This window comes from Lepeophtheirus salmonis, chromosome 12 (assembly GCF_016086655.4).
Source record: "Lepeophtheirus salmonis chromosome 12, UVic_Lsal_1.4, whole genome shotgun sequence".
Lineage (NCBI taxonomy): Eukaryota > Metazoa > Arthropoda > Copepoda > Siphonostomatoida > Caligidae > Lepeophtheirus > Lepeophtheirus salmonis.
The window spans coordinates 7,932,528-7,960,515 of NC_052142.2; the positions used below are offsets into that span (position 1 = coordinate 7,932,528).

Here is a 27,988-nt window from a genome sequence, read left to right on the forward strand (position 1 = left end):
GAAGTATACTTGCAAATGAGTGAACTTTCAAGTTTAATAAATCAATAGTAATTAATACCTAAATTCATAACCATTTAGAAAAAAACTTTACGAACATTCAATATAAGTTTTATATTATAAATTAATTATATTTTTATAAACAATAATAACTTTTGTGGCCGGAGTCGGAGTCGGTACACTTTTTCTGACTCCAAACTCCGACTCCACCAAAAGAGGCACCGACTCCGACTGTGCAGCGATACGATAAATAACATAATGTATCAATTTGGTGTTTTCGTTTTTACTAATTTTGTGGCCGACATTCCACGGCATCCATGGTCAGTAGGGTAATGTAAACATGATAGACCGATGATGTCTTGAATTATCCCATTCGATCATCACTTTGAATCCAACGAAAAACAACAGCAGAATCTGTTCAGGAACGTACTGTGGACATTTTAATCGGAGTTATTGAATAAAAATGTTCAATAAGACGAACACATAAAAGTACAACCTATGCGTAGAATGGTAATTTCTTTGAGTACCTTGCCTCTACTACGTGATATGAGAAAACTAACTTTGGTGGATTTATTATTAAGAAAGAAGCTGACGTAAAAAAAAGAATCCGATCCCTCAGATGAAGCATAACCAAAAATACATCACTCAGTATATTTATAACTAAATTTGTGTTTCATGACAAATCTAAGAACTGGAAAGGATTTAAGAAGTCTTAGTTCACTTTTCAAGTGTAACTATCTCTAATCAGATCTCTTGGCAACAAATCAGGTAAAAATCTGCTAAGAGGAACAAAATATTTTGAAGATTCATAATAGACGACTATTTTGGTTAGTGATTTTAAATCCACGTTAAAATCCATATACACAAAATTTATAAAGAAAAAGAAAAAAAAAACCGCTGGTTCACATTAGGGAAAACAAATATTAATAACTAATGGGAAATACGTTTAAAAGGGATGTAACTATTACACAATATATATTTAACGATAATAAAGTTGTAACTTCACTTACCAAAGCTCTATCGAATTTACATCTTGGGTTCTTAAAATTGATTTGGCGACATAAAACAGTTTTTTCTTTCTATTTTAATGAGCTATTTCACAAAATTATACAAATAATAAACAGTACATAACTGTTTTTCTAACTAGATGAGGGGGTCTAAGTCTTTTATAATTTATTTATCCCTCAGTTGATATGTATATTTCGTTGTCAAAATTCATGGGGATTATGAGTATATAAATAGAATTTGAGTTTTATATTCCGAACTGTATCAGCATATTGATTACAATTAAAATAGGTAATTTTTTATAACTATAGTATATTGCTAGTTTTTATTTTCTTTAATTATTAATACAACACCAACTAATATACATTATTATAAATACACATGTAAATTCAGTCTTTTTTTTTAATCTGGCCCATTAATTTGTAATTGGTAGTATAAAGAACGAATTTTATTTTTCTCAGCAGTTGTAATTATCATTTCATTCTTGAGTAGTGAACATCCTTTCCTAAATAGATTGAATGATATTCTAAGTCTGTTTGAACGTTCGTGTGTGCTCATAAATTTATTGCGGAGATATAATTGTAAGTCCTTTTTGGACTAAAAATAGAATTGGGGATCGACATTGGAGTAATTCTAGGTAATGTTCTTGTTTAAATCCTTTTTTCCTTCTTTTCTTGTCACAGCAGATTATAGCTAATCTTGTGAAACGTCATGAGCATAATTCTTTCTCTCTCCAAAACTTTCTTCAAATTGTTAGGGTTACCATGTTGATTTTCGTTTTTTTTTTAAACAGGTCCATTAAACACTAAATTTTCACCTTTGTTTATAAAAATTTTACACACAATTTATATTTCCACACTTACTCCAACGTAAGAAAAACGAAGGAGAAAAAGGGAAAAAAAGAAGAGGAGGGGCAATTGATGAGCGAGAGCACATCCCTTCCTTTTAGAAATTCCGGTTGACCGTAGATAGGCTATGTAAACATAAGAATAAAAAAACCATCATTTTAAAAACCAACAATTAGTGTGAGGAAGAAAAACATATATTCACAAAACACTTTTATGATATAGATTTTTTTTCCACCATCCACCCATACTTTCCTATATAAACTCGTCAGTCCATTCTCCCGATCCAAGACGGGCTTTTCTATCTGTGAAATATCTGAGAATATGAATCGATACTAAATTGATAGTTTAATTTTAATTTAATACAATGTTTATAATTTGATAACAAATTAAAGTTCACTTACAAATATTATACTAAAAAATGCTTTTGCAGGTGGGAGCTTCTATATTCGCAAGTAATATTGGCAGTGGACATTTTATAGGTTTAGCAGGGTCAGCAGCAAAATCTGGAATAGGTGTAAATGCTTTTGAACTTGGGGTAAGCTATAAATTTAGTTTTAATTAATCTATAAAAAAATTCTTTATAAAATACAATAAAGATGTATGAACTTTTGATAAATAAATATTGTAGAAAGAAAAATAAAGATTCTCTTCATAAGTGTATGTTGGATTTTTGTTTTTTCGTGAATTGTAAATATATATATATATACAAATAACTAAATCTAGGTGGCTTTGCAATATAAGAAGATACCCCAAGATAGAGATGTCAAAGTTAATCCTAAAACTTCAACGGGGGGACAAGAAAAAATTTGACTATCCAATGGTCAGCCAACAAGCATCAATTGTCATTATTAACATTACATCACAGCATAACTGATAGGTTAAAATCAGAAATGTTAATCTATCTTTTTTACCTTTGCAGCAAAACTATACACTGCTTTCAATGTAGTCAAATCAAGGCCCCTTAGATCGTACTATTTAGCGTATCTATTAAAATATTCCTAATATGTATACATATTTAAAAAGGAAAATTGGATTAACTCTACTAAGTATTTTAAACTCTACTTAAGTCTCAAACCGTTTAGTAATTTGACAATAAATTCATTGTGTAAAATTATTTACATTAGATTTCAAATGTATCATATGTATTCATATTATAATAAATATACTAACTTCCATTATCATATTCCAAAAAGAATTATGTTTACGTAACATAATAATCTAAATATAATAAATTTAAATAACACATCAACAATAAAAAAAAATGATATACCAAGGTATTTTGGGTGCAGAAATGATTATTGAAAGAAAATATTTTTGATTTTTAATAGTTAAATAATTTTTGATTTCATATCCCATTATTTGTTACAGGATTTCCAGCTTTGGTTATGATATAGTAGTGTCATTTTTTGAGAGAGAAACCAACATTACAAATATATGCCATTAAACATTGGCCAAATGAAAGTCCAATATTTAAGTAAACATCAAAGTATATTTTTAAGTCATGCAATATTAACGAAATCCAAATGAACAAAGAGAGACCTACTAGTACCTGGAGTTATTTTTTGGCTGCACATTTAAATATAAATACGCATACAAAAATATAAAATTATTCATAATTACTACGACACTGAAAGATAGTTCCATTTATTTATTTATGCTAATCCGAATCTCATACGACAATAATGCAGAACATACTAGCTTTGTGAATAAAAATATCAAAAAAAGAGGTTCACAGTAACTTTGAATGTCCATGTAGGATCGTCTTAGATTATTTATGAATGACAAAATATGTACATAATGAGAAGTAATAACTTAGTTAACAGTGGCATTTGAAGTATCCAAGATGTATAACTTTTCAAACAGTGAGTTCAGCTCCAACTATACCTTATAAATTGAATGTATATTAGTGTGGTAGTTCAGAACATATAAATATGTTAGTCCAAGTTATTCACTGAAGGACTAATCAATAGAAGATTTTCTTAGACAAGATCCACTTTATGAATTAAACAAAGATGTATTCTCCTTTCAACTTTTTTCATAAGTTGAATTTTGTATAATTTAAAACAGGTGACTTTACGTGTTATAAGCTCAAAAAAGGCATTATTTAGAATTTTAATATTAATTTATATCAATGACAGATTTCAATTCAATGACACATACCTTGATGTTTAGGGGCATATATATGTACAGCTAACAATTACTCCACTAAAGAAAATGAGAAGCTTAGCTGTCATAATGTTTCACTCCATTAGATATAGAGCAACTATGAGAGGAAGGAAACACAAGCCCTACACCGAGTCAAGCAAGGACATTAATTATTTGTCAATCTTCAATTCTACTATGACTCCAACTGGGACTTACACTCATACCCTCCCCCCTCCCCTTAGTTCATTAGTGGGACTCTTTATTATTCATGAAAATACACACTTGTGATTACTTTATACTTAGTATCTCCCTTTTCTCAAGAACTAATGATAATAATAACAGCTTTTACAAAATTAATAACACTGCTCATGTTGCCAACAACATAACTTGCAGGATATTTCTTTTATAATTACATCTCTATCTATTTATCAGGCTGCATCATACCCCCCTCCCAAGTAAAAAAATATTGACTTGGTGGTAAGATAAAAATGATGTACCTGTAATAAAAACACACCGTATAAAGATTTTTAAATTCCAATAAATTTTACCGTTGCCACTTTAAGGATTTTGAAATGAGATTATTGTAGTATATGGTTATATTACTATGGCAAGAAACACTAAACATACATTTTTGTTTTTTTCAAGAATTGTGTGTTTAATATTATTATTGTTAACCTGCACATCCTCGAAAATATGTTGTTTAATTTTAGTTGTAAGAAATACATGTTTACGTTTCTTGAAATATGATTAGAACATCCTCCATCATTGTTAATCTAATGTCATCCCATGTTTTTTTAACACTAAGATATAAAAGTTATATATTGAGAATAATATCCATTATTTTTGTTGGTGTTAATTATATAACTGTACAAGAGACAGCAAGTATACTGGCCATTTGACACTTAATGATGTTTCCCTCTTTTTATATGATCCAAGGTTCCCATGTTCCTGCCCCATAAACTACCACTGATTCCATGTATGCTTCTCGAATCCGTTCGACGTATATAGACGGAAATCCCCATTGGAAAACAACTACGTTTCTTCAGCAAACAATACCTCTTTAGTAAGGTTGTACAATTATCGGTATAGCAGTTCAAGCAGTTCCGATTCTTCAACTTCTAGTACTGGAACCGACAAAATCAAATCTAGACAGGAACCAAAACTGCAATATTAGACCTATTCAAAAATATACTATTTTTAATTTTGTTAAGTTTAAAATTTTTTCCAATGCTTTAAGTTGTGAGAAGCTCGAAAATCATTTTTTAGGGATCTAAGTATGTCTTATAACCTACTTTATCGGCCTTAAAGTTTTTCCAAAATGCCTTTTTTGTGGATTTTGCGTAGTTTTTGGATAAAAAGTATAAATAAAACACACCATTGAATGCAAAAAATGGCATTACACGAAAATATAATCATTTTTAAATAATGATAATATATATTTCATTATCTAAGTATCAAGATTATCCAGTAAAGTGAAGGGAGGGAGAAACATCTAGGTGCACAGACTGCAGTACTAAAATTGTATACTCCCATCTATCAATGCCATTTTTTTTATATTTAGCCATTTTTTGCAGAAAATATAATAATATTTTCGAAAGATTATAAACTTACCTTAATTGCTCAAAAAAAAAAAAAATTCTATTACCAATTTGAAAAACAGAATGATACATCTTTTATATTATTTTACATATTTTCTTAAACTTCGAAATACGTAAAATTAAGGCAAAAAGTTATTAATAAACTATTTAGCAACTTGTTTATTTTTATTAATGAATTAAGATTTATGAAATGACTTGGCAAAAGTGATTTATACTGCGAATTATTTACCCCCTAAAAATTATGAAATGTGAAATGATATGCAATAATGCTGATCATTTAGAACTATCTGACAACACATTAACAGCAGTTTTTTTTACCACGTGCAAAATCTGGCAGGGCTGACTTAGATAATTTCATAGTATCGACATCAACTACTCGTCGGAACAGGATGATCTCAAGATACATCAATTAAACATACGTGTAATTATTCGTTTGAGATCCTCCTTCATATGCTACAATACACAAGGATATCAAAATGTTGAGAGATTTTCATGGACCTAACACGGATATCCTGAAAGAAAATTGTTGAAAGTGCTAGTGATTTACAGCTCAACAGAGGAATGCCAAGCCAATGCACCACTAGATCTATTAGATACATAAAATTGAAGGATAGGACTATTGCCTTGGTTTTTGATACCATCTACCACCTCCAGGATTAATTGAATTCACAAAGGAGCCGCTAAGATTTTTTAAAACTGGTTCTAGGTAATTTTGTCCCTTACATTATCGCCCCCACATTTTTCCCACTGGTAATTTATCCTCGAGGATATTTTGTCGCATGCTATCTTCGCCGGCTATTTATATTTTTCTATTATCGGTTCGAACTTTACTGATGTATCTCGATCAGATTAATTAATTATATAGTTAGGAGAAGAAGAAAGGAATAATAATAAAGACGTACAATCTGCAATATTGTGCTGTTTATATATTTAATATTATAAGGACAAGGAGTAAGGAATCATGGATCTGGGATCCTGAGTCTATTTCAAAAGGACTCATTTACTTATGGCACGTTAATGAATCATATTTGTAGCCTTAGTTGAGGCTTGATGAAATAGAACAAAATTCCATCGATAGAATGCAACGAATATTTTGTCCAAAGATGATGAGTAGCCTCTAATTTTTCTACTGTACCTACTTTTACGGTCAAGGAGATTAAATAGCTCACAAAGGGGCATCTCCTTTCTTGGATTCATCTCACTCAGCCTTAGTCTTATCTCATCTTTTAATATATTTTATGAATATTATTATTAGTTATTATGATATTATTACTGATTCTTCCATTCTTTGTTGACTCCGACTCTATGTCCCTCTCAAGCTGGAAATAACCAAAGAATCTTATCACAAAAAACTACTTAAGACTATCTCTATCCCAGATGGTCGGTAAAATCATCATACTTTATCAGTGATTTCCTTTTTATATTTCCTGAATTTACTCTATCACTCTCCAGGACCCTTTTTCTCCTTCTTGGAACTCTGTTTCACTCGATCATGCTTAATCAAGATGGTAACATGTGAAATGAATCCAAGAAAAGAGATGCACCTTTGTGAGCTATTTAATATAGTTGAAAGTAAAAGTAGATACGGTAGAGAAAATTAGAGGCTACCCACCATATTCGGACAAGAGCTATGATTCATCAATAAATATTCCTTTCTTTCTATCGATGGAATTTTGTTCCATTTCTTCAAGCCTCAACTAAGGCTACAACTATTATTCATTAACATGCCATAAGTCAATGAGTCCCTTCGAAATAGACTCAGCATTGCAAAACCGTATTTTCTTACTCTGTTTTCTAATAATATGAAATATATAAACAGTACAAGATTACAGATTACTTCTTTATCATTATTCATTTTTTCTTCTTCTCCTAACTATATAATTAATCGGATCGAGATACAACAGTAAAATTCGAACTGATAATAGAAAAATAAAAAAACAGCGGCGAAGATGTCATGTGACAAAATTTCCTCGAGGAAAAATTACCAGTGAAAAAATGTAGGCTCAAAAAATGTATGGGGCAAAAATATTAGGGACAAAAATAGCGATCACGTGTAAAACCAATTAGACAGGATATGATAAAAAAATTTTGACTTCAATAAAAATACACTGTATGAAATATTTTTAGATTCAAATAAATTCTACGTAGGCCACATTAAGCCTTTGAAATGAAAATATTATAGTATACGGTTATATAAATATGGCAAGTAAGGCTAAAGATTCTTTTGTTGTTGTTTTTTTTTTTTGCTTTTTTTGAGAAGTATGTTTTTAATATTATTATCGTTAAACTACACTTCCTCGAAAAAAAATTGTTTAAATTTTAGTTTGTAAGAAATACATGGTTACTAATCTAGAAATATTGCTTTAAGGGAATTATTTCTTATGATTTAAATTACTTTTGACCATTTATTTAGTTTATGCACATAAATCATGTAATATTACCCTTTTTATCATTGATGTTAACTAAAATTTATGAAATTTTTACAAAATTATTTTATGATGAGGTAAATTACTTTTATTATACCTCCATAAAAAAAAATATTTTTAAATCATAGGGGTTTGATGCACAGTACTGCAGACAGCATTTACTGAAGGTAGTTGTAGGCTTAGTTTGGAAGAAGTTGTTTCGGAAAGTTCAGTCTCTAGATAATCCCTGGTTTAAACACTACAAGGACAAACGGGGTTACTTGAATAAAGAACATACAAAAATCCTCACTATTAAAATATTATGTATCAAAGGAAAAAAAGGTAAACTGTTTAAAAGAAGATGGATAAAATTTTGAAATCCGTACATTTGCAAGACCTAATTATAAAAAAATTGCAGAACTCACTATAATTTTACTTTTCCTTTAGGTACTCACTGGAAAAAAAAAAGTAGCAATTCATCAAGCACGAACGATGGCCATAAAAATATAATCCTAATAGATATTTTTATTCATTGAGGAAAGGAAATATTATAAAGGTACAATGAAAAAGCTGGATAGGATGAACAAATTCCTAACTTTGTTTATACGCCATTATAGATGACTTCAGTATTTGTAGCGGATGCTCCTGTAAATGAACTTGAAATTTTCCCAGACATGTTATTGTTTAGAAGAATTGACAATTATTTATCAGAGGTTGTTATTTAGAAGCTTCATAATCACATTTGGTATTTGACACAGGAGTTGGTTCTGTTTAAACTATTCAGCAATGTATTAAATGATAATCAAAAGAGGGATATAACCATGAAATAATATTCGACTAAAAAACTGAAAAATTTGAAAGAGGCAAATTTATATTTTAGATTATAACTGGAAAACCTAATTAGATATTCTTATTGGCACAGAATCACATTTTTTTTTAGTCATTGTGAATATATCATCAGATTGGCTTCAGGAGCCTGTTGTATCATGGTCAGGAAAGGAAGACTACATGAAAGAAAAAAATTATATGTATAATATTGTGGTACTACAGAGGAAGAATAAAAATGATGACTGACTATGCAAACATTATAAATACAAATCCCAAGCAGTGAGAGTATCTCATTCACGCCGTATAATATAATAGGCGATGATTTGATTGTTTGAAAAATAATGTCTTCAATAAATAAATAAATAATAAGAAAAATATTTTTTTGTTTGTTGATGTATAGCTACAGAGTGTGTTACTATTGATCTCATCGTAAAAAAAATTAATTTAATAGTGTCTTAGTGGCTTAATGTATTGAAATTGGATATCAAAGAGAAAACAAGCTTGTCTAAATCTGTTTCTGATATTTCATTAACCATCTTGTTCCACAGTTTTTTTGGAATTGGAAGATTTGTTAACATATCTGAGGCTGAGTGCTGGCAAGGGTTCCTAAGTAATATATGACGTAAGATTAAAGTTTACTTCATTTATATTATAGTATAAGGGAAACAAAGTTAGCAAAGTATTATCTTTGCTCGGAAAGAATGACAGCACTCACACCAGATAAGCCGCCTGATGAGAGCGATGAGGGTGTGCATGTGAAGAAGATCAGTGAAGGAATATAAAAACTTTAAAAGAAGACAGACCAGTGATTGAAAAGCGGGGTGTATATTATGATAAGAATAATGAAGATTCATATACTAATAGAATAAAAAAAGGAATTCAAAGTAGTTGAACAATTCGTATGGATCCTATCTCGGGAAAAATTTATTTAGATTAGAAAGATTGTGAAAATAAAAGCTTGAAAGGATCTAGCATTATAGCATTAAAACACTATAAAAAAATATTTGAGAAACTATCACATAGTGAAGAAGACTTGCAAAGAGTAAATGACTGTAAATGTTGAGCGGGGTATTTAGTTTTCACGTTTAAAAAAAATAATTAACATTCTCATCTAATTTTCAAAGGTGGTTACTAAATTAGAGATAGACAATAGAGTCTCCCTTAATATTAGAGCAATGGAAAAACTAAGGAAAGCCCAAAAACGAGTAGAAGTTATTGTTAAAATTGGTTCAGAGGTTGATTTGTCTGGACTTAGAGATATTTTGGCGGAATTCGGTGAAATAATTGGTGACATAGAGGACGTACCACACAATGTGACACCTGACAGGGATGTCGATATGAATGTTCAAAAGTTTTGAGCAAATGTCCGGTAAACTGCGAATATAGCTAAAGTCCAAAAGAAAATTGCCAACATTTCTACCTGTTAGAGGAAAAAAGTCGATTTTATATCTGATATGTAGCTATTGTAATGCTTTCGATGTATTAAGCCCTGGTATACCAAATCTAAGGGCCTAGTAAGTAGTAAAACTACTTATACGGATTTTGAAAAATATTTTAGGACAAGATTGGTTTTACCACTGAGAATTGGAAGAGTGGAAGAGAGATTGATGACAGAGAGAGAGACACGTCAAGAAGAATTATAGGAACAGGGCTGCAAATAGATGATCAACAAAACTTGTATAATCGTATTTTGAGTCAAAACAAAAATGCAAAGGAAGACGATCAAGTTACGGTTATAACCGAATACGTCCAGAAGTAAGACGAATGAGAACAAATTAAACCAAAATGATTTTTTTTTTTTTTGAGACAATTGGAAACAAGTATTGAGGAAAAGGTCTGTGGAAAATGAGAATCAGGAAAAAAACACACAATAAAAAAAATAAGTAAAATAACTTTGGAGAGCATAAAAGAGTAATCTAAGAAAAGAACACTCGAAATCAATCAGTAGCACCTTCAAGAGGAACTTACTCACAAGGAATAATTTAATTTAATGAGTTTAAAATCTGAATCTACAAATTTTATTTCGGTATCAAAAGTCTTGAAAAGTAAAGAAGAGTTAAATTTTGCTAGTAATTTCTTAGTATATTTTAGTATAAGATGACATCTGCTAACTGTGTGCAAGTAAATCTAGGGGAAAAAAGTCTGGCAGGATATGAACTATTCAAACTACTAAATGAAGAAAACATTCAAATTGCATTGATAACAGAACCTCCTATAAAAAATGATAATTTCCAACAAATTAATCATGGTTAAAATGTATTTACTCCCAGTTGTCTACAGGCACTTCTTTAAGGGTGAACATAATGGTTTCAAATGATCAGGACGCTATATAACTTCTGGAAGATGAAAGTCAAGATATGATAGCAATTATCATGAGAATTCAACAAAATCAAGTCATTATGGTATCGTATTATACAGATATAAAACTTAAGCGCAGCTTCCCTATGCCAGATAAACTTTTAACTAAATGTAAGGAAGAAAAAGTACACATAATAATAGGAATGGACACCAATGCTCAACAGTTCTATATGGGGCTCAGAAGCGACCAATAGAAGAGGTGAGCAAATGGAAGAAATTTGTGCCTCATTACAAATAAATATATTATGTTCCGAATGAAATTAGAAATAGAGCCAGACTTAATAATAAACCTTAGGAGTTTGAAATGGTCTGAATTGTCAAAAAAACAACAATCTTTACGAAAAACAACTCTTACAGGTTTTTTGTGGACCAAATTTCTTGAAAAAAGATAGATATACTTGAATGTGAAGTCATCAAATCTATTAAAATAACGCTTGACACAGTGGAAACTTCTGAGAATAAAAGCCCCAGAGTAAGACTGTTCCTTGGAGTTAAGCAATTTGAGGAAGCCTGTGAAGAGGTCGGAAAAACAAGTACGCAAAACACAGAATTCCAAAGATAGAATTGCTTATTATGGAAGCAACAGAGAATATAGGGGAGTAATAGAGTTGTAGAGGCGTCATCGCTGGAAAAAGAGATGCACTTAATTGGACTAACAACAGGCTATAATGGTGGCAATTAAGCGACAAAATGGGAAAAATAAACCTAGATTGGACATCCTACAAAATAAAGCAGGAAACTTTTCCATTGAAGAAAACTTAAAGAAACTAATCTCAATGCATTTTAAGGAATGCTACTCTTTATAAACAAGGTCAGAAAGAAAATGTGACTGAAGGGACTGAGACAAATGGGAACACTCATGCTATATGGGTAAATTATTTAAATAATTAACTTGTGGACTCAACACATCATTGAACCTAGGCCGGGTCCATTACTTACTATTGGTTTTGCTGAGGCATAGCCTTGGTAATAAATATGATTGATCTTACTTCAATGGCTGATATAATTTAAAAGCGAATACGCGAGATAAACTTTTGCATGTCTTAAATGGATCTCAAGTTTAGTGGACAACAGACTAAGGGTATCTAATGTACATGGGCACGTAAAGTGAGTTTTGCTGGGATCAAAATAAATTATACAGCAATAAAGTGGGCGGATAAATGCAAATACCTTACTGTTATAATTGACCAACAACCGGGATGGGGTCCTTATGTTGATCATACCGTCAAAAAAACTAAAAGGGATTGCTTGCTTCGAGAAAGTAGTTGGTTACCAATGGAGTCTATTGCCTATAAACGTCGTATGGATTCGAGAGGCATGCTGGAATCAATTGTATTGTTATTGGGCAGCAATAGGGGCACCTCGGATCATAGAAAAACAGGGAAACATCACTAAGTTTCTAATGGTCAATAGACTAGCCTGTCTCTTGATGTGCGGAGCGATGCAAATAACACCAACAAAAGCAATGGAGATTATTTTTAATATGGAACCTTTACACCTTAGTATTAAAAGATATGCGAAGATAAACAGATTAAGAATTATGGATGATGTTCCAATCACATAAATTACACAGTCAAGAACAAAAGGAAGACAACCCCTTCTCCAAAAAGATTTGGATAAAATACTCCACAAATTTAATGCACACTTGGAAGAAATTAATCATAAACCTTTTAAATGTCTTTCTTTTAGAACTATGAAGAAAGGAACATCTATAAATCCTCGATGTGTAAAGGTGTTCACGGATGGATCAAAAATTAAAGATAAAATTGGGTATGGCTGGTGTATTTCGTGTGGGGACAAATATATTTTTGACACCGTGGAAATTTAAACTGGTATAACACAGTGTTTGAGGCGGAGTAGGAAGGAATTTTTCAAGCATTGCGAGCTCTTGTTGGGATGGAAAAGCATTCAGGTTGCCCGGTATTTTTTCATACTTATAGTATGGCTGCCATAGATTGGTCGTCAAAAAAAAAAAGAGGAACCTTTAGTACACAGCAAGGAAGGATATTGGCTGAGATAGACAGATTGAAAGGTTCTGTAAATATGTCATTGGTAAAGGGTCATAACAATAATATGCACAATGAATATGTGGGTGCACTAGCTAAAATGGGATGTAATATGACTGAAGAATCTACATTAGAAGTCCAACTGGTCACAGTAAAAACTGAAATAAGAAGAAAAAAAAATGTCTTGTTGAACGAGTGAAGTAGTGATCCAAGTTGTTGGCAAACAAAGTACTATTATCCTTGTCTTTGTGAGGGATGGAAAATATATAAACTGATTAGTTTTAGGGTATTTTTAGCTTCATCGATTCGATATGCCAATTCAAAACTCTTTCTAGTCCTTTAACTAGTATTTAAGGGGAATTGATCTACATGCTTATGGATGTGCATAACCATTTTTACTGGGTTTTGGTTTACCTACGCTCCATATATTAAGAACATAGGATAATTTAAGTGATAACTTACATATAAAAGCTATCCTATTATATTATTCATCCTATAAATGAGATGAAATGATAGAGGGTATGTAAATTATTGAATGAGCTCTAAACTTCCTCTACAGCAAGTTATTTATATTATTTACCCATATAGTACAGGGGATCCTATTTGTCTCAGTCTCTTCAAACATATTTTCTTTCCAGCCTTGTCCATACGGAATAATGTTGTTAAAATTCATTGAAATTCGTTTCTATAAGTTTTCTTTAATGGAAAAGTTTCCTGGTTCATTTTGTAAGATGCCTAATCCAGGTTTCTTTTTCCCTTATGTCGCTTGATTGCCACCATTATAGCCTGTTGTGAGTCCAATTCAGTACATCTCTTTCTCCTGCGATGATACCTCTCCAGGTCTATAACTCTTTTACATTGCTTCCATAATAAACCATTATATCCTTGGAACTCTGTGTTTTACGTACTTGTCTACAGCCCTCTTGACAGCCTTCCTCAAATTGCTTAATTTTTTATTCCACTAGGAGCAGTCGAGCTTTGGGGCTTTTTTTCGGAGGTACCACCGTTTCAAGCGTTATTTTAAGAGATTCAGTGACTTCAAATTAAGTTTTTCTATTTCTTTTGAAGACATTTTGCCTTAAAATCTGTAGGAGTTGTTGGTCGTGAAGGTTGATCTTTCTTTGTAATTCAGACCACTTCACACTCCCGAATTTTCTTATTAAGACTGGCTCCATTTCCAATTTCACTCCGAACATAATATATTTATGGTTCGACAAAGTTAGTTTCTTAAAAACTCCCCATAATGATATATGAGGAATGTGTAGTCTTTATTCGATTATTCAACCCCTCCAACAAACGTAAATCTTCAACCCTCGTTACAAACATATATTTTTAATATGTATATTTTTTCTATTTGCTCACCTTTCCATTGGTCGTTTCTGAACCCCACAAAGAAATGTGGTTATTGGTGGTCATACCTATTATTTGGGTACTTTCTTTTCTTACAACTAATTAAAAGTTTTTCTAGCTTAGTGAAGCTGCACATAACATTTATATCTACATAATACAATACCATCATAACTTGCTTTTGTTGAACTCTCATACTTACGAGGAGATCTGTGTTGAAGGTGATGCTCGGATTCAATTAGTTCAGGAACTTAGGTCCTGTTTCTATAAAAAAAAATATATTTTAGATATAAATTATTACAGACTAATTACTGCACTTAACCCCTATTATAAAATAATGACGGGCATACCTGAATATGAAATCGAGGAAAGTTCTCCCAAGCATTATTACAAGCGAACAGAAAGGAAAAAAGGAAAAAACAAAAAAAAAGAAAGAAAAAAAGAGCGAATGGCCGAACACATTCTTTGCATTATCGAGGATTGAAAAAAGCGTTTGGCTCGGTTTCTCATAGTTATATACTTTGGTTATTAATCAGAGCTGCATCCCCCCTCCCAGGTTCGTCCATATGACTTGTCTTTCGTCGAGTTCCCTGCAAATAGAGATATGAGGTTATTCCTCCTGGTTACTGAATACAAGAGGCTGTAGATTAGGATTTACTTGTCCCCTTTCTTATTTTTACCAGTTACCAATCGCCTACAAAAGGAATTAATGACCAGATTAAAGGTGTTAGATATTTAAATAAAACTTACAAGCCATTTTGGTAGGTAGAAGACCTCACATTGATCCATGAGTGTACTTCAGAGAACTTAACCCAGTCTCTAATTAGAACTTTCCAAACAATAAATAAATTTAAAGATGTCTCAGGCCTAGAGTGAATCTTGGAAAAACAGAGGTCTTTGCGTCTGATGAGGAAGTATTAAGAATTAGTTTTGCACATCTGAAGGTTTTACAATTATCCTCCCTTATGGGGTTAAAGATTGATGTCTCTGGGGAGATGCTGATATAGAAAAAAACGAAACAAAAGTCAGCTCATAATTACAAAAAATCAGAAATTTGTTTCCTTCCAGCTGATTCTCCTAGACAAAGTCAAGGTTTGGAATACGACTATTATTCCGAATGTTATACATCTGCTGTGATTCATTTCATATAACGAAGGGGCCTGTCGAAAAATAAATCGTGTTTGGGATAACTTCTTCTGAAGTAAAATAAAATCAAAATGAGTAACTGAGGCCTCCATTTACGATTGCGGGTTAGAATGTTTTAATACTGAATCCTAATGCAAATCCTTTAATTACTAGTGGTTTTCAAGGCTGGTGAAAAGTGCAGACTTTTAGACTAAAAGGATAAAAAATAACTTTTTTTATGAAAACAGGATATCAACTGAAAGAAATAACACATACGGAGCCATTAGAAATGACAGAAACAAAAAAAAAGCTGTGCGATTAAGCGACGACGTGACACACATCGGGACTACCTAAAATTGGGACCTTATACGCCGAGTACTATTTCTTTGTCGACATTGAGCATCAGCAGAGTTAGGAGAGCCTTTTCTGCTAGAGTCCTGGAGAATACCCCTGGATATTTAATAATAACATGTCTAAAGGTGCGTTAACTGAAGTGCATATTCACAATTCAGTATGTGCTTATTTTTCCTTCTTATATTATTATCTTTCAGTCCATTTTTACATCAATAGCTCATGTTATTTAAAACGGCCTTTTCACAAAACCCCTCTTTTTCAAAAAATTCTAATAGATAAAAGTGATTTTTTTAAGCATTAAGAAGGAAGTGATAAAAGAGCCCCTCTGTACGAACTCTGTAACATCATAAAACTCGGAATAATGAAAAGATACCATCCGAACAATTACATAATGTCATTGTTTCATCCAAAAGCTTAATTGCAATTCCCAGTTTTGAAGATATTAAACTGCACAGCTATATAGAAATTATGTGTTTCGTTTCTTTTACTTACGTTTTGTGATAATTTTAATTAATTAATTATATACTGTAATGAGTACTTAGTTGTTTATTGTTTATAAGTATGAGTGTGGGCTTTTTATATCCTCATATCAATTTTTATCTATCAAGTTGAAGCAAGACGGGGAACAGGGAAAAATAATGATATAATATAGATGTCACAGTAGAAATTGAAACCCAGTAGAATTGTTGATTCTCCTAGTAGTGATTCCAATCCTATTCTTTACTATGACAAATTACAATTTTACAGAGGGGGTTAGTAGCATTGAATATTTAAAGAGGTTGCATGTTTACGGAAATGTGACGTCAAGTCATACCCTCTTTGGTATCGTGACCCGTAATTTCATTCCTATCAATGTCATCCCCTGTCTTTCATTCCTTGTAAAATTCATTCTCGTACATATCATTCCTACTTTGACACAATACGGTTTAGTTTTCTACATGCGCATATAGGTCATGCGCATCTTTGTAAAATAAATATCATAAAATTAATCTGATTATATAACAAGCGCTATGCATCAAAGAAGTGGCATGATGTTTTTATAATTTTTAATGTGTTTACTAAGGGTGGCGTGGGACAGCTACTTCTCTGTTTATGTACGTAAATTAATAGTAAGAAGTCTGTTATGATGCACCCCAACTTCATATTTTTTCCCAATGCTGGGTTCATCATTATGAGCCAGTTGATACCCGAAACTTTCTGCTGCCTTACAGAAGAGGACCACCCTAGGGAAACCATAGCATAGATGGCGAGAGGACTCTATTTCGATTTTATATAATGTTCAAAATTTCTCCAGTGTTTTCGAGGTCTTCTTATTTGTAAATTATGACCCTGTAGTACATTTATAGCGAAACCACTTTTGTTTCGAGTTTGTGGAGGGATTTTGAAGAAGGAATCTCGCATTAATTAGAATAGGGTGAATCAGGAAGATACCTAACTGCTCTAAGGTAGGTTCACCGAAGTGTTTACGCATTCATTTCTCCCTTTTTTATGATTATTATCCTTTAGTCTATTTCTATATTTTGACGATCTTTTGACAAAACCTCTCTTTTTTAAAATAATTTCAAGTATTTTTTTCTAGTTTAAGAAAAAAAATACGTAAGGAAATTAGATAAAAGAAAAGATACGGAGGAAATTGAAACGGTATAATGTTCAAATGAGTGTTATTTACTCACAAGGTCGGACCATATAGTTATAAGGCTACGTTACGTCATAGAAAAACAAATACATTACTGATTAATCCGATTGATGTAGATTTAATTATGATTCTTCGCCAGGATTCCAAGAAACGTTTTCATCGCTCCTCGGTACATCCATCCAGTGAACACTATATATATAGAGAGTTCACGTATTTTCTTGAAACACGTAGGTTGACATTAACAATCCTCTTGAATATTTCTACGTGGCTAAAAAATACCCTTTGATTTTATCAGATTATGGCCATGGGTAGTGATTTGATTAATTATTCGACGAAATAACATGATATTTGGGAATCTATATCAGTATTCATGAGAAACGTTCGTCTGTCAAGAAGAATCCCTCTATTCATCTCCTAGTTTCAGTTTTCCAATTATTCAATTTCTTCGGAAAGAGTTCTAAAATGAGTTTAGAGTGACTTTCATCATCTTCACTTAGATGCTAACTACCCTAATATTCTCACTTATAAGGAACTCAATAAATATTCAATACTTTTCTATTTCATTTCTCATATTAAGTTCTTTACTTACAATTATGTAGTCAAAATGATTTTTATAGAGTTTATATTTGATTGTTTAAGAAATTGTGACTGTTGAATGTCGAATAAGAACTATCAATAAGTTTTAATTTTGATATCGGTTAATACTTAATGATTTTTATATTCTTCCATTGGGATGATTGATGAATTCATCTCCTTTCTTTCAGCTAGAATATATTGTGATTTTTTTGCTTTTGTTTGTTTTTACTAAATCCTTCTTCTGTAATTGAGATCAATTTTCCATTAGCGTTCTTTCTATTCATTTTTCTCCCAAGCCATCTTCTATATTCTTATGGACTTCGATAAGATTATTGTATTCTTTTGCAATATCTCCAAAGGTAAAGCATCTGCAACATTGCTTTGATCATCTACTAAAATATATAACGTAATGTACGAACCAATTGGGAGAAACCGGTTACATTTTTAGGATTACCAACAAACCTTACGGGTACATAAGGTGTAGAGGTTCTTACTCAGTCTTTTATCCCTTTTGCCTAATCCTTGGCCATATCAAATCTTGATGCCTCAATTATATCATCCAATTGTTTAGGTGTTTTTGAGTAGGAATCAACTTTTGCAAATGGGCCGATACAGTGCTCTACTAAATCAGCGGCTATCCTCCCCTTTACTTCTAGTATTATAATCTCAAATGGAATAGGCTAATTTTTTGCCTTCATGAGCTGTCTTGATTCAATTTTGGCAGTGAATTGATTACCTTTTTGATCTGTTAATTCTATTTAACATGGGAGATTAACTTTAGAAAGGATTTCAACTTTTATAATTTTCTGAAAGAAGTAAAAAGGGGCCTTTGTGGTATTCTATGACCCATCGATTCAAGATCCCATGGTTCATTTTCAATTTTTTTGTGCATAGGTATCTGCGTTGCTATAGCTCATTTCGCTGAGAGTAGTTTTTCCTTCGCCTAACAATTTATTTTCTTGTTTTCACTTAATTAATGATTTGTATTTCAGAGTATTTTTGTTTATTTTTGAGTGAACATTGATTTATTCCTTCTAGGATCGTAATTATGACATTATTGAAAACTCAAATGAAAACATATGTACGTAGTTATGATACATTAGAAGTATTTTAACAGTATTTTAAACATGAACAAAAAACAATATTGCACATGCGTCAACATAAAAACAGAAAGAAACCTTTTTTGAATGCGTGTTTTTTCTTTCCTCTATTGATCCTCGCTCATTCTTTTCCTATTCTACAATTTATCTTTGAGTATACATATACTTAGTATCGATCAACGTTGACGTTACGAAGCGTGAATCTTGTTCATTTATTTATACAATAGTTACAATAGTAACGAATAAGAGCTATCTCGAATCTCTAGAAAACTCTCTGGTCCATTGTTAAGCTTTATACGATCTCAATGATAGCTGTCCTCCCTAAAAACGTCTAAAGTGGAGATTAACTTCCCTATGAGTTTATCCAGCCCCATAGGTATATTGGAATTGCTAGACCTGGCCACGTAAAGCACTAGTAAAACTTTAATTATAACTGCTTCTCGTTTAAAGTTGTTTTATGACTGGGAGAAGACATTACCAGCCACTCATCTCATGAGATTGGAGCCCCATGAAGGTCTCCCACTCTTGATACAAATAGAGTTGTTATATACCACACCCTTTTTCGTTTATAACTTAGTCTTCCACTTTTGTATTTTTTTTTTCCGACATGACAGTATTCCATTCAGGAATACCCTTCTCAATTACCTTTGGAAAGCTTAATTTATCCATTTCGTTAGACACTTTTTTTTTCTTCTCTTGAACATTCCAGCGATGTATCATTTGATATCTCTAACATTGATGCTAGATAATTATACATTATCATTGCAGTTAGATACATCGCCTGTAACCTGAGTTTTTACCACTTTCTTAACGAAGTCCAAGTAATCCCTGGTTTCCATGAATAATTGTTTAATAACGGATTGATGACTTTGCCGTAATGGTTTCCTAAATTTTTGTCTCTACTTGACTCATTGGTGTATTGGTCCTCCAGAGTTGGTTTCTGCTTCCATACAGATGTTTCGTACGTCAAAATCTTATATTTCGAAAAAGCTCTAGGTGTCTGTTAATTTATTTACTTTTCACCTTTTATTATTATTATTTATTATATAATAATTATTTATTTGATTTGAATTATTTAGAGGTGGTTATTACTTACATAAATAGATTAAAGTTGCATCCGTATATAAATATCTAAAAATGTAGAATATTAAAACATAATTTATCATTAATAATTTTTCTAAAATACATATTAATATTCTCCAAGAAAATTTCAGTAAGACACAATTTAAGACATGTTTTGAGATAAGGATAATACAAAAAAATACACAATATTATGATTATTTAACACAGACAAATGTTTGAACAAGAAAATGAGTAGCACATCAATCCGCCCATGAAATACTATACTACATGGATGATCAATTCCTACGAAACTTTTACTGCTCACCTTTTTTATTAAGGTACTAAAAGGTTATTGTTTATTAGTGTTGTGATGCATTGGCCTTCTAATAATGCCATAAATTACATGTTTGTGACTTGTAAAAAGTAAACAAGTTTTTTTAAAAGCATTAAGTCTTCAAACGACCTTGTTTCTTCCCCAAATCATAAGACGGATAAGTATCTACATCATTGTTATCATATAGGATTCAAGATGTCAAATTTTGCTTCGAAATAGAATGTATTTCCTTTAATGTAATGAAAGGATATTAATGAGAGTAAGATGAAAAACACCAAACTTATCCCTCATTATTTGTAATGGGCTTTTCTGATACCAGAATTAATATGAAACGAGCTTTTTTATTTTATTTATATATCATAATACGAGAGTTTGGCCAAAGAATATACTAGTCACTACAAACATATATCTATCATATTTAAAATATCAAGCAAACTGAGGGTTTCGAGAAAGAGTTATAACTATCACTATAAGCCTACTCATACCATATAGAAGTTAAAATTGTCTGAAAAAACAACAACAACACTGATATCACACTAGAAGAATGTCTAGGAACATTTGGATCCTGATTGGCTAGCTTCAACTGTTTCATTATAAATAAAATCTTGTTATTTTGTATTTGTTGTGCAAGTCCATGTATAATATTAATATAACTTTGAATATTTTACATTATATCTTCATTTATATTTTTTTAATATTTTGACTTCGAAAAAGCAAAAAAAAAAAAAAAATCTGACTGAAGCTTATGAACTCATTACAAGAATGTAAATAACTTCTCTCATAGAACCTTCAAATTTGATCTACAAATTAGAAATTAACTGATATGATTGAAATAAACTAATAATTGGAGATCATGTAAAAATTTATTAACAGTTTATAATAAGCTATATACTATATAAATGAAAAATAAAAGAGTGTTAATTTATTTAAATTTATGGAATTTAGAAATGAGCTTAATAGCTCATGATTATTCTTTATAATTTCACTTCAATAATAAATTTTTAAAAGCTAAAAATATATATTCGAAATTTTTTGTTGGTTGTGTTCGACAATTTTGTATAATTAAGATTTATTATTATTGAAGTTTTACTATTATTATATAAAATAAGATAGAGGTAATACTTTTAATATGTTATGTAAATTGACATTACATACATATTTTTGTGTTATTAACAAAAATCGAGCTTTATTTTCAAACTAAATAGCTTTTGGAAAGCTATTTAAATAGAGTTCTTCTTTCCATTCAGATAAGGAAGACCATTTTTGATCTTTTCCAGTATTGAGCTTAACTATACAAGTATCTTAAATAATTAATTGACGAAAATAAATCTTCCATGAACAAAATGTGTTTTATAGGTATGTCCAGTTTATATACATTCAATCAAAAAAAAAAAAAAAATCGTCTCTGAAAAAAGCAAAACATACGAGGTTTCTTTTTTTTGAGAATGAATTAATTACCTATTTGAAAAATAATAGAAAAAAGAAACGGCTGATATTTTTTTAATTTATCTAAAAAAATATATGTAATAAATAATTTTTAAAGCATTTTTAAAAATCAAATAAGTTGTTTCCATACTTTCATTATAAAAAATTATAATAATGAGTTTACAAGATTTATACGGATACTTACACTCAAACCTAAAGCTGTTAATTCGGTGTGGAATGGGCATGTTAAAAAAAAAGAGACCGAAAATCAACATGGTAATTCTATCAACTTGAAGAATGTTTTGGAGGAGAGAAAGAATAATACTCATGACGTTAGATTAGATCAGCTATAACCAGCTGTTACAAGAGAGGGAGGAAAAAATAATATAAAATAGGACAATACTAGAATTATTCCGATTTTAATCCCCAATTCTACTCTAAGCCAACAAAGAGTTACACTTATAACTCCACAATAAATCCTCGGGGTTAAGTTCCGTCTTTTATGAGCACACACGAACGTTTAATCAGGTTTTGAATATAATTGAATATATTTAGAAAAGGATGTTCAGTACTCAGGAATTAAATAATAATGACAACTGTTGAGGAAAATAAAATTCGTTCTTTATACTACCAATTACAAATAAACAGGTCAGTTAAAAAACACTCCGGATTTACAAGGATGCTTATACTTGTAGCTAAACCTCAGTCTTAGGGAGGAAGGGGGAAATATGTATTCTATGTACCCTAGCTATAATTGCGACGGGCTGGGTTATATATATATTAATGAAATAGTATTTACATAATTTTTTTTAATCCAAAATATTCACACGTTAGACTTGTTGGTCGCTCCCTATTTAATAATTCAAATACTACTATTTATTTTTATCATTCATCAATGTTTTTATGAAGGACTACTAAAGAGTTTACATAGTTTTCCTTCATAATTGTTCATAGAAAAATGTGAGCTTCTGAGGGTTCGTTGACTTTTAAAATTTCCGCTCATCCATATATCTAGTAATTCACGCTCAATTATTTTCCTTTTTTTCTCCCCCTCCCCTAAGAACAACTAGAGGTGTATTTTAGACAAATAACTATTTTCTTAGATCCATTGCCAGGATAACAAATGCAAAGTAATTAGGAGAATCTTAGATTTCAAATACTTAAATATAAAACACATAAGAATCATAATATTTAAAATAGTAGAAAATCATGAATAGATAAATCTAAGAATTCTTCATGGACCTTTAATTTCCGACTGGGTAGAAACGGCTTTCAGTATTTTTTTTTTGAATGGAGTGCATACTCTTCCAACCTACGTGGAATGGGCTGGAGTTTATTTTTAACACCATATATTATCCTTCAGACTTTTGTAATAATATATTCAATTTTCAGGTTTTCTTTGTACGTCGATTTTGTTGCTACTAGCCAATACAAAGCACTAAGTTGCTTGCCATAATTCTCCCTGGTGACCCAATCCACCATTTTAAAAACAAGATCCACTTTCGAGCAAAAGTAAAACAAATGGAAAGAGTTCTCAATATTTACTTTACAAAGGGAGCACAGTTATGACTCAAGGTGGCCAATCGATATTTCAGCCATTTTGGATGGGAATCTGTTAAGTTTTTTTTATGTATAGTTTTAGGTTCTTATACTTTTTCAGATTCAGTATTTCTAATCTTCTATTGACCACAAGAGACAGTCCACTGTCATAAACAGTGTTTATTATCGATGTTATTCTACTATAAGAGAGTGCTTCCACTGCTATGAAGAAGGGTGTTGAAGGCTTGAGGTTACAGGTTTTGGAATAGTAGCTTCAGACTAATATTTTGGTTCTCAATAATAGTGTGATATTGTCTTGACCTACTGAAGTTAGTCTTCCTCCCGTAAAAAACTCATCTCAACTTCTAAATTAAAGTCAAGTCTAGTCTTAGGATAGGGGTCTTCCTAAGACTTGACTGGACCCAATAAATAAGGACCGCTACAATAATAGTCGGCACAGTTACAGACTTGATAATTAGGTTTCAATACAGTAACCCTTTCGGTTGCACATTCTGAGTCTTCAACACATGCAATAGTACTGATCTCGAATATAGCGAGTTCTTCAACTTGAGTGGTAATGAATTCGCGCCATAACGAAGACAAACGCTCAAAAGTGACAGTTAAGTGGGTAATTTTCTTAATAATGGTTCTCTTATTAACTGACCAAGGACCTTAGAAGTCAAGTAACAATTACTTTTTCAAGCTTATTTGGAGTTATGTTGGTCTAGCAACCGATATCCAAAAGAAATTTCACAGGGTTCAATCGACTTTGAAGTTGACAAATACCCTGTTTTTACACCCAAAGTAATGTCCAACGATGATAATCTGTGGGTTTGCTTTTCTCTACTGAACGAAACTTTACATGTTTCATATTTTTCCAAATACCTCAGCAACATTTAATTTGAGCAGGACCTTACGGGGGAATTACTACATTTTCTAAAATGAACAATATCATTTTGGAATATTTTAGACAATCTAGGAACTCTGTTACGATAGTGGACGCCACGTGCCCCATTGTATTTTGAAAATGTAAGGAATCCCTCCCCCATTACATTGGCGGACGCTTGAAACATTTGATTGGTAATTTGGGAGGGAGAGGTCCTCGAGAGTAGACATACCTTTTTCAAAAGCTATTAGAGAATTCCACTCAAATTGAAAAAAATCCACAGGAATGCAAGCCTCCGTCATTTCTCTTAAAGTAGATTTGTAGACCTTTGGTCGGGTTTGATGGATTATGACAGGGGTTTGTGCCACTTCTAGATAACCGTTCCCCCTTCCTGTCACAGTGAATAATAAATTTTCATTCGATACGTTTTCTAACTGTTACTAAGCTCATCTTTCCATTTTCCCAATAGGAGCCCTCTCCTCCATTCAGACATGGGCAACAGTGAGGATTAAGATACTCTTATCAGAAGATTTTGCTGAAATTTTTCATCTAGGTTCTACAAACAACAAAAACGGATATGGTGACCATTTTTTTTGGTCTTCAGGGCCATGGTGGCATTAATATAGCCTTTTTTTTACCACTACAACCTGAGATCAGGGATGTATTTTGAATATTATACGTGTTCTCTGATGCTCAGGAAGCAGCGGTGGAACAATGTAATCTGCTTCAGGGACCATGGGCGGGGGTATATTTTAGTATGTTGGAAGAAGTTGTTGGTACGTAGAATAGCGGGGTGGTGCAATTTTATACTGCCTTGAGACCCAGTACTTCACATGTACAACCTGAGAGCCAGGTTATATTTTGGGTATTATGAAAGTTCCTTAGTGCTAATGGAAGGGTGGTGGATAAATTTAACTTGACACAGGCCCAGCAGTCCACCTACACAACCCGTGGTGGGGGTGTATTCTAGTATATTGGAAGGGGTTCTTAGTGCTTAGAAATGCAGCGGTGGTGCATTGCAAACTGCATTGAAGCCCAGTATTTTAACTGCACAACTTGAAAGCCTTGCTGTATTTTGGGATATTAAAAGGTTTCTTTAATTCTCAGGATAGGGGTGGCGGAGAAATTTTACTTGCTCAGGCCCTACAATAACTGTGGACTTTGGTGTAGTATAGCAAATCAGAAGTATTTTATGTTTCATTGAAACACAGGGCAGTAGAGTTTAAATTTTATTTTGGCCTAGTAATTCCCCTTTATGACCTGAGGGGCAGTTTGTATTTTTTTTTTGGATATAAGGAAAGTTTCTTGACGATAAAAGAAGTGGCGGCCAAGAAATTTAACTTGACTCAGACCCAGCAGTTCACTTGCACAACCCTTTGGCTGGAAAATATTATATTATAACGTGGCAGCAGTATAGTTTAAACTGTATTTTGGTACAGTACTTCACCGATACCATTAATATAAATGTATCTAAACATTTATAAAGACACCAAATTAAACAATAAATATTTTAATTAAAAAAAATTATATTAGAATTAAATTCATCACCTCATCTAATCTTAATTCGAACAGCTTGTAGAATCCTACTTATATTACGTGTCAGACGTTCATCTTTAAAAAGAAAAATAAGCAGAAAAGTTTTTTGTGTGGGCATGCATTTAAACATTTACAACCCCCCAATTCTGTTAATAATACTATGCAATAAGATGAAAATACTGTTATTTAAGTCGTAAAACATAAAAAAAGGTTGTTGTTTGATTGATTTGTGGTAAATTTAGTTTTTAATATTTATTTAAATATAATAAGCTGGGTAGGATGTGCGATTATAGATTACAATAATATTCCAAATAAAATCGAATCTTTTGCTATAATTTTTAATAAAATAATAAATAATAATTTAGATGTAAGCGCTTAAAACAAGTTTATAGATGCTTCATATTCAAAATAATTTATTAATTGAACTCATAAGTGATTTATTTTTCCGGAATATTATTGGAATTTATATTCATGCAACTATATTTAAATTTCTAAGTAAATATCAAAAACTAAATTGACCAAATATAATTCAAATTTCCCTTTTTTTAAATGCATTTTTTTTTAAATTGAAATGAAAGGTATATTCTATAACTTCATCTCGTATATTCAGCACAGAAAGAATAAATAAAACAATTATGAGCTCCTAAGTAAGATACATTTTACTCGATTTTTTGTTGGTTACATATGTTTTTATTAATTGTAATCAAGATAACGAAATGAGTACTTATTTTTTTTTAAATGCTAAAATGTTTGTATCAGTTTATATTTTCTTTTATTTTCACCTATATAGTTTTTTCATCTCGAAATAAGGCATTAAATCGTAGTTATACTCTAAAAACTTGATTTTTTTAAAATTTAAAGGCAAAACTGATATTAGTTAAAGGTTTTAATGGTCATATTCGTGTTTTAACACTTAAATAATAATAAATATGGGGTTCGCCCTACAGGCCAAAATATTGTTACATGGTGTCATGTAAGATAAGATATAAGACAAATAATTTGTTAGAACATATAAACAAACGAAAGTTAAAAATACCAAGATAAAATATAGTGTTTATACATTAACTGTTCGGTGTTAGTGTGTTTCTAAGGACTCACTTTGTTTGTTACGGGATGGTGATGGCATCGTTCAGTTATCATTGCTGTCTAAATAGACAGGTTTGATATATTACATCTCTCATCACGTCATATAAAAGGTGAGAGAAGAAGTTCATTAGATATTGATCTTCTTTTTATTAAATATCAACAGGTGTATCTGATTTCCCGCCTGATAGACCTCCTGACCCGCATACTTTACTCGAGAGCAGTTAAAAAAGGAAGAGAATGGACGATGAATGAAAGGAAAACTTTTGTCTAGGACAAGAGGTTTACATGGGAGATCTTTGTCATCATGATTGAAGATAAGTCTTTTCACGTTCAAGGACTAAAACATGTTGATGTATACGATATGGCTATTCTTTTTGGTTTCAAAGAACAAATCCAAAGTTTGAATGAATCAAGTTGGATTGTACTCAAAGTTTCCTATTGATATAAGGGGGAGAATTGAAAACCTCAAGAAAATACATACATATAAAGCAAAAATATTGAAGGAAACTTTTTCAATGTAAAACGAGGATTAAAAGGAATTGATAAACTATTAATAAGAAAAAACGGGTCACGATCACAATGGTCAACACCATGAAAAGGGCGAATGAAGATAGAGCAGTTGAATTGTTCAAACAATTTGGAGATGTGTTTGAGCATTATCCAAAAAAAGAATCCATTAAATGAAGAGGTGGAACTTAAATACAAAAATTAAAAGGATGTCTGGAGAGATGGCGACTACATTGTGGAAGTTGTTACAGATCCCGGTAATATAGCACAAGTAGTTCTTTTTGG

At 31.5% G+C, this 27,988-nt stretch overlaps 1 protein-coding gene and 1 long non-coding RNA gene across 13 annotated transcripts in view; one reads left to right on the forward strand and one right to left on the reverse strand.

Annotated features, from left to right (window-relative positions):
* LOC121126923 (sodium/mannose cotransporter SLC5A10) overlaps positions 1–27,988 on the forward strand; it is a 72,949-nt gene that overhangs the window by 5,179 nt on the left and 39,782 nt on the right. For 6 of the 7 annotated variants that reach the window (XR_011782440.1, XM_071891976.1, XM_040722284.2 and 3 more), the window contains one exon: positions 2,281–2,385. The exons of the other annotated variant lie outside the window; for it this stretch is intronic. Coding sequence is in view for 5 of the 6 variants with exons in the window: in XM_071891976.1 (XP_071748077.1) it covers positions 2,281–2,385 (105 nt within the window). In the remaining variant the exon portion in view is untranslated. The remainder of the gene's footprint in view (positions 1–2,280; positions 2,386–27,988) is intronic. 7 annotated transcript variants of the gene reach the window in all.
* On the reverse strand, positions 1,295–27,946 carry LOC121126936 (uncharacterized). 6 transcript variants are annotated; one of them, XR_011782465.1, is made up of 5 exons: positions 27,209–27,946; positions 15,288–20,459; positions 15,196–15,231; positions 2,252–15,127; positions 1,295–2,182 (listed from the first exon to the last, which is right to left on the reverse strand). It is a non-coding gene; the product is annotated as an uncharacterized lncRNA (long non-coding RNA). The 6 variants fall into 6 exon arrangements; XR_011782462.1 differs by having other exon boundaries at positions 2,252–14,801; positions 14,888–15,231; positions 27,209–27,945; XR_011782466.1 differs by having other exon boundaries at positions 2,252–5,140; positions 14,740–15,231; positions 27,209–27,815.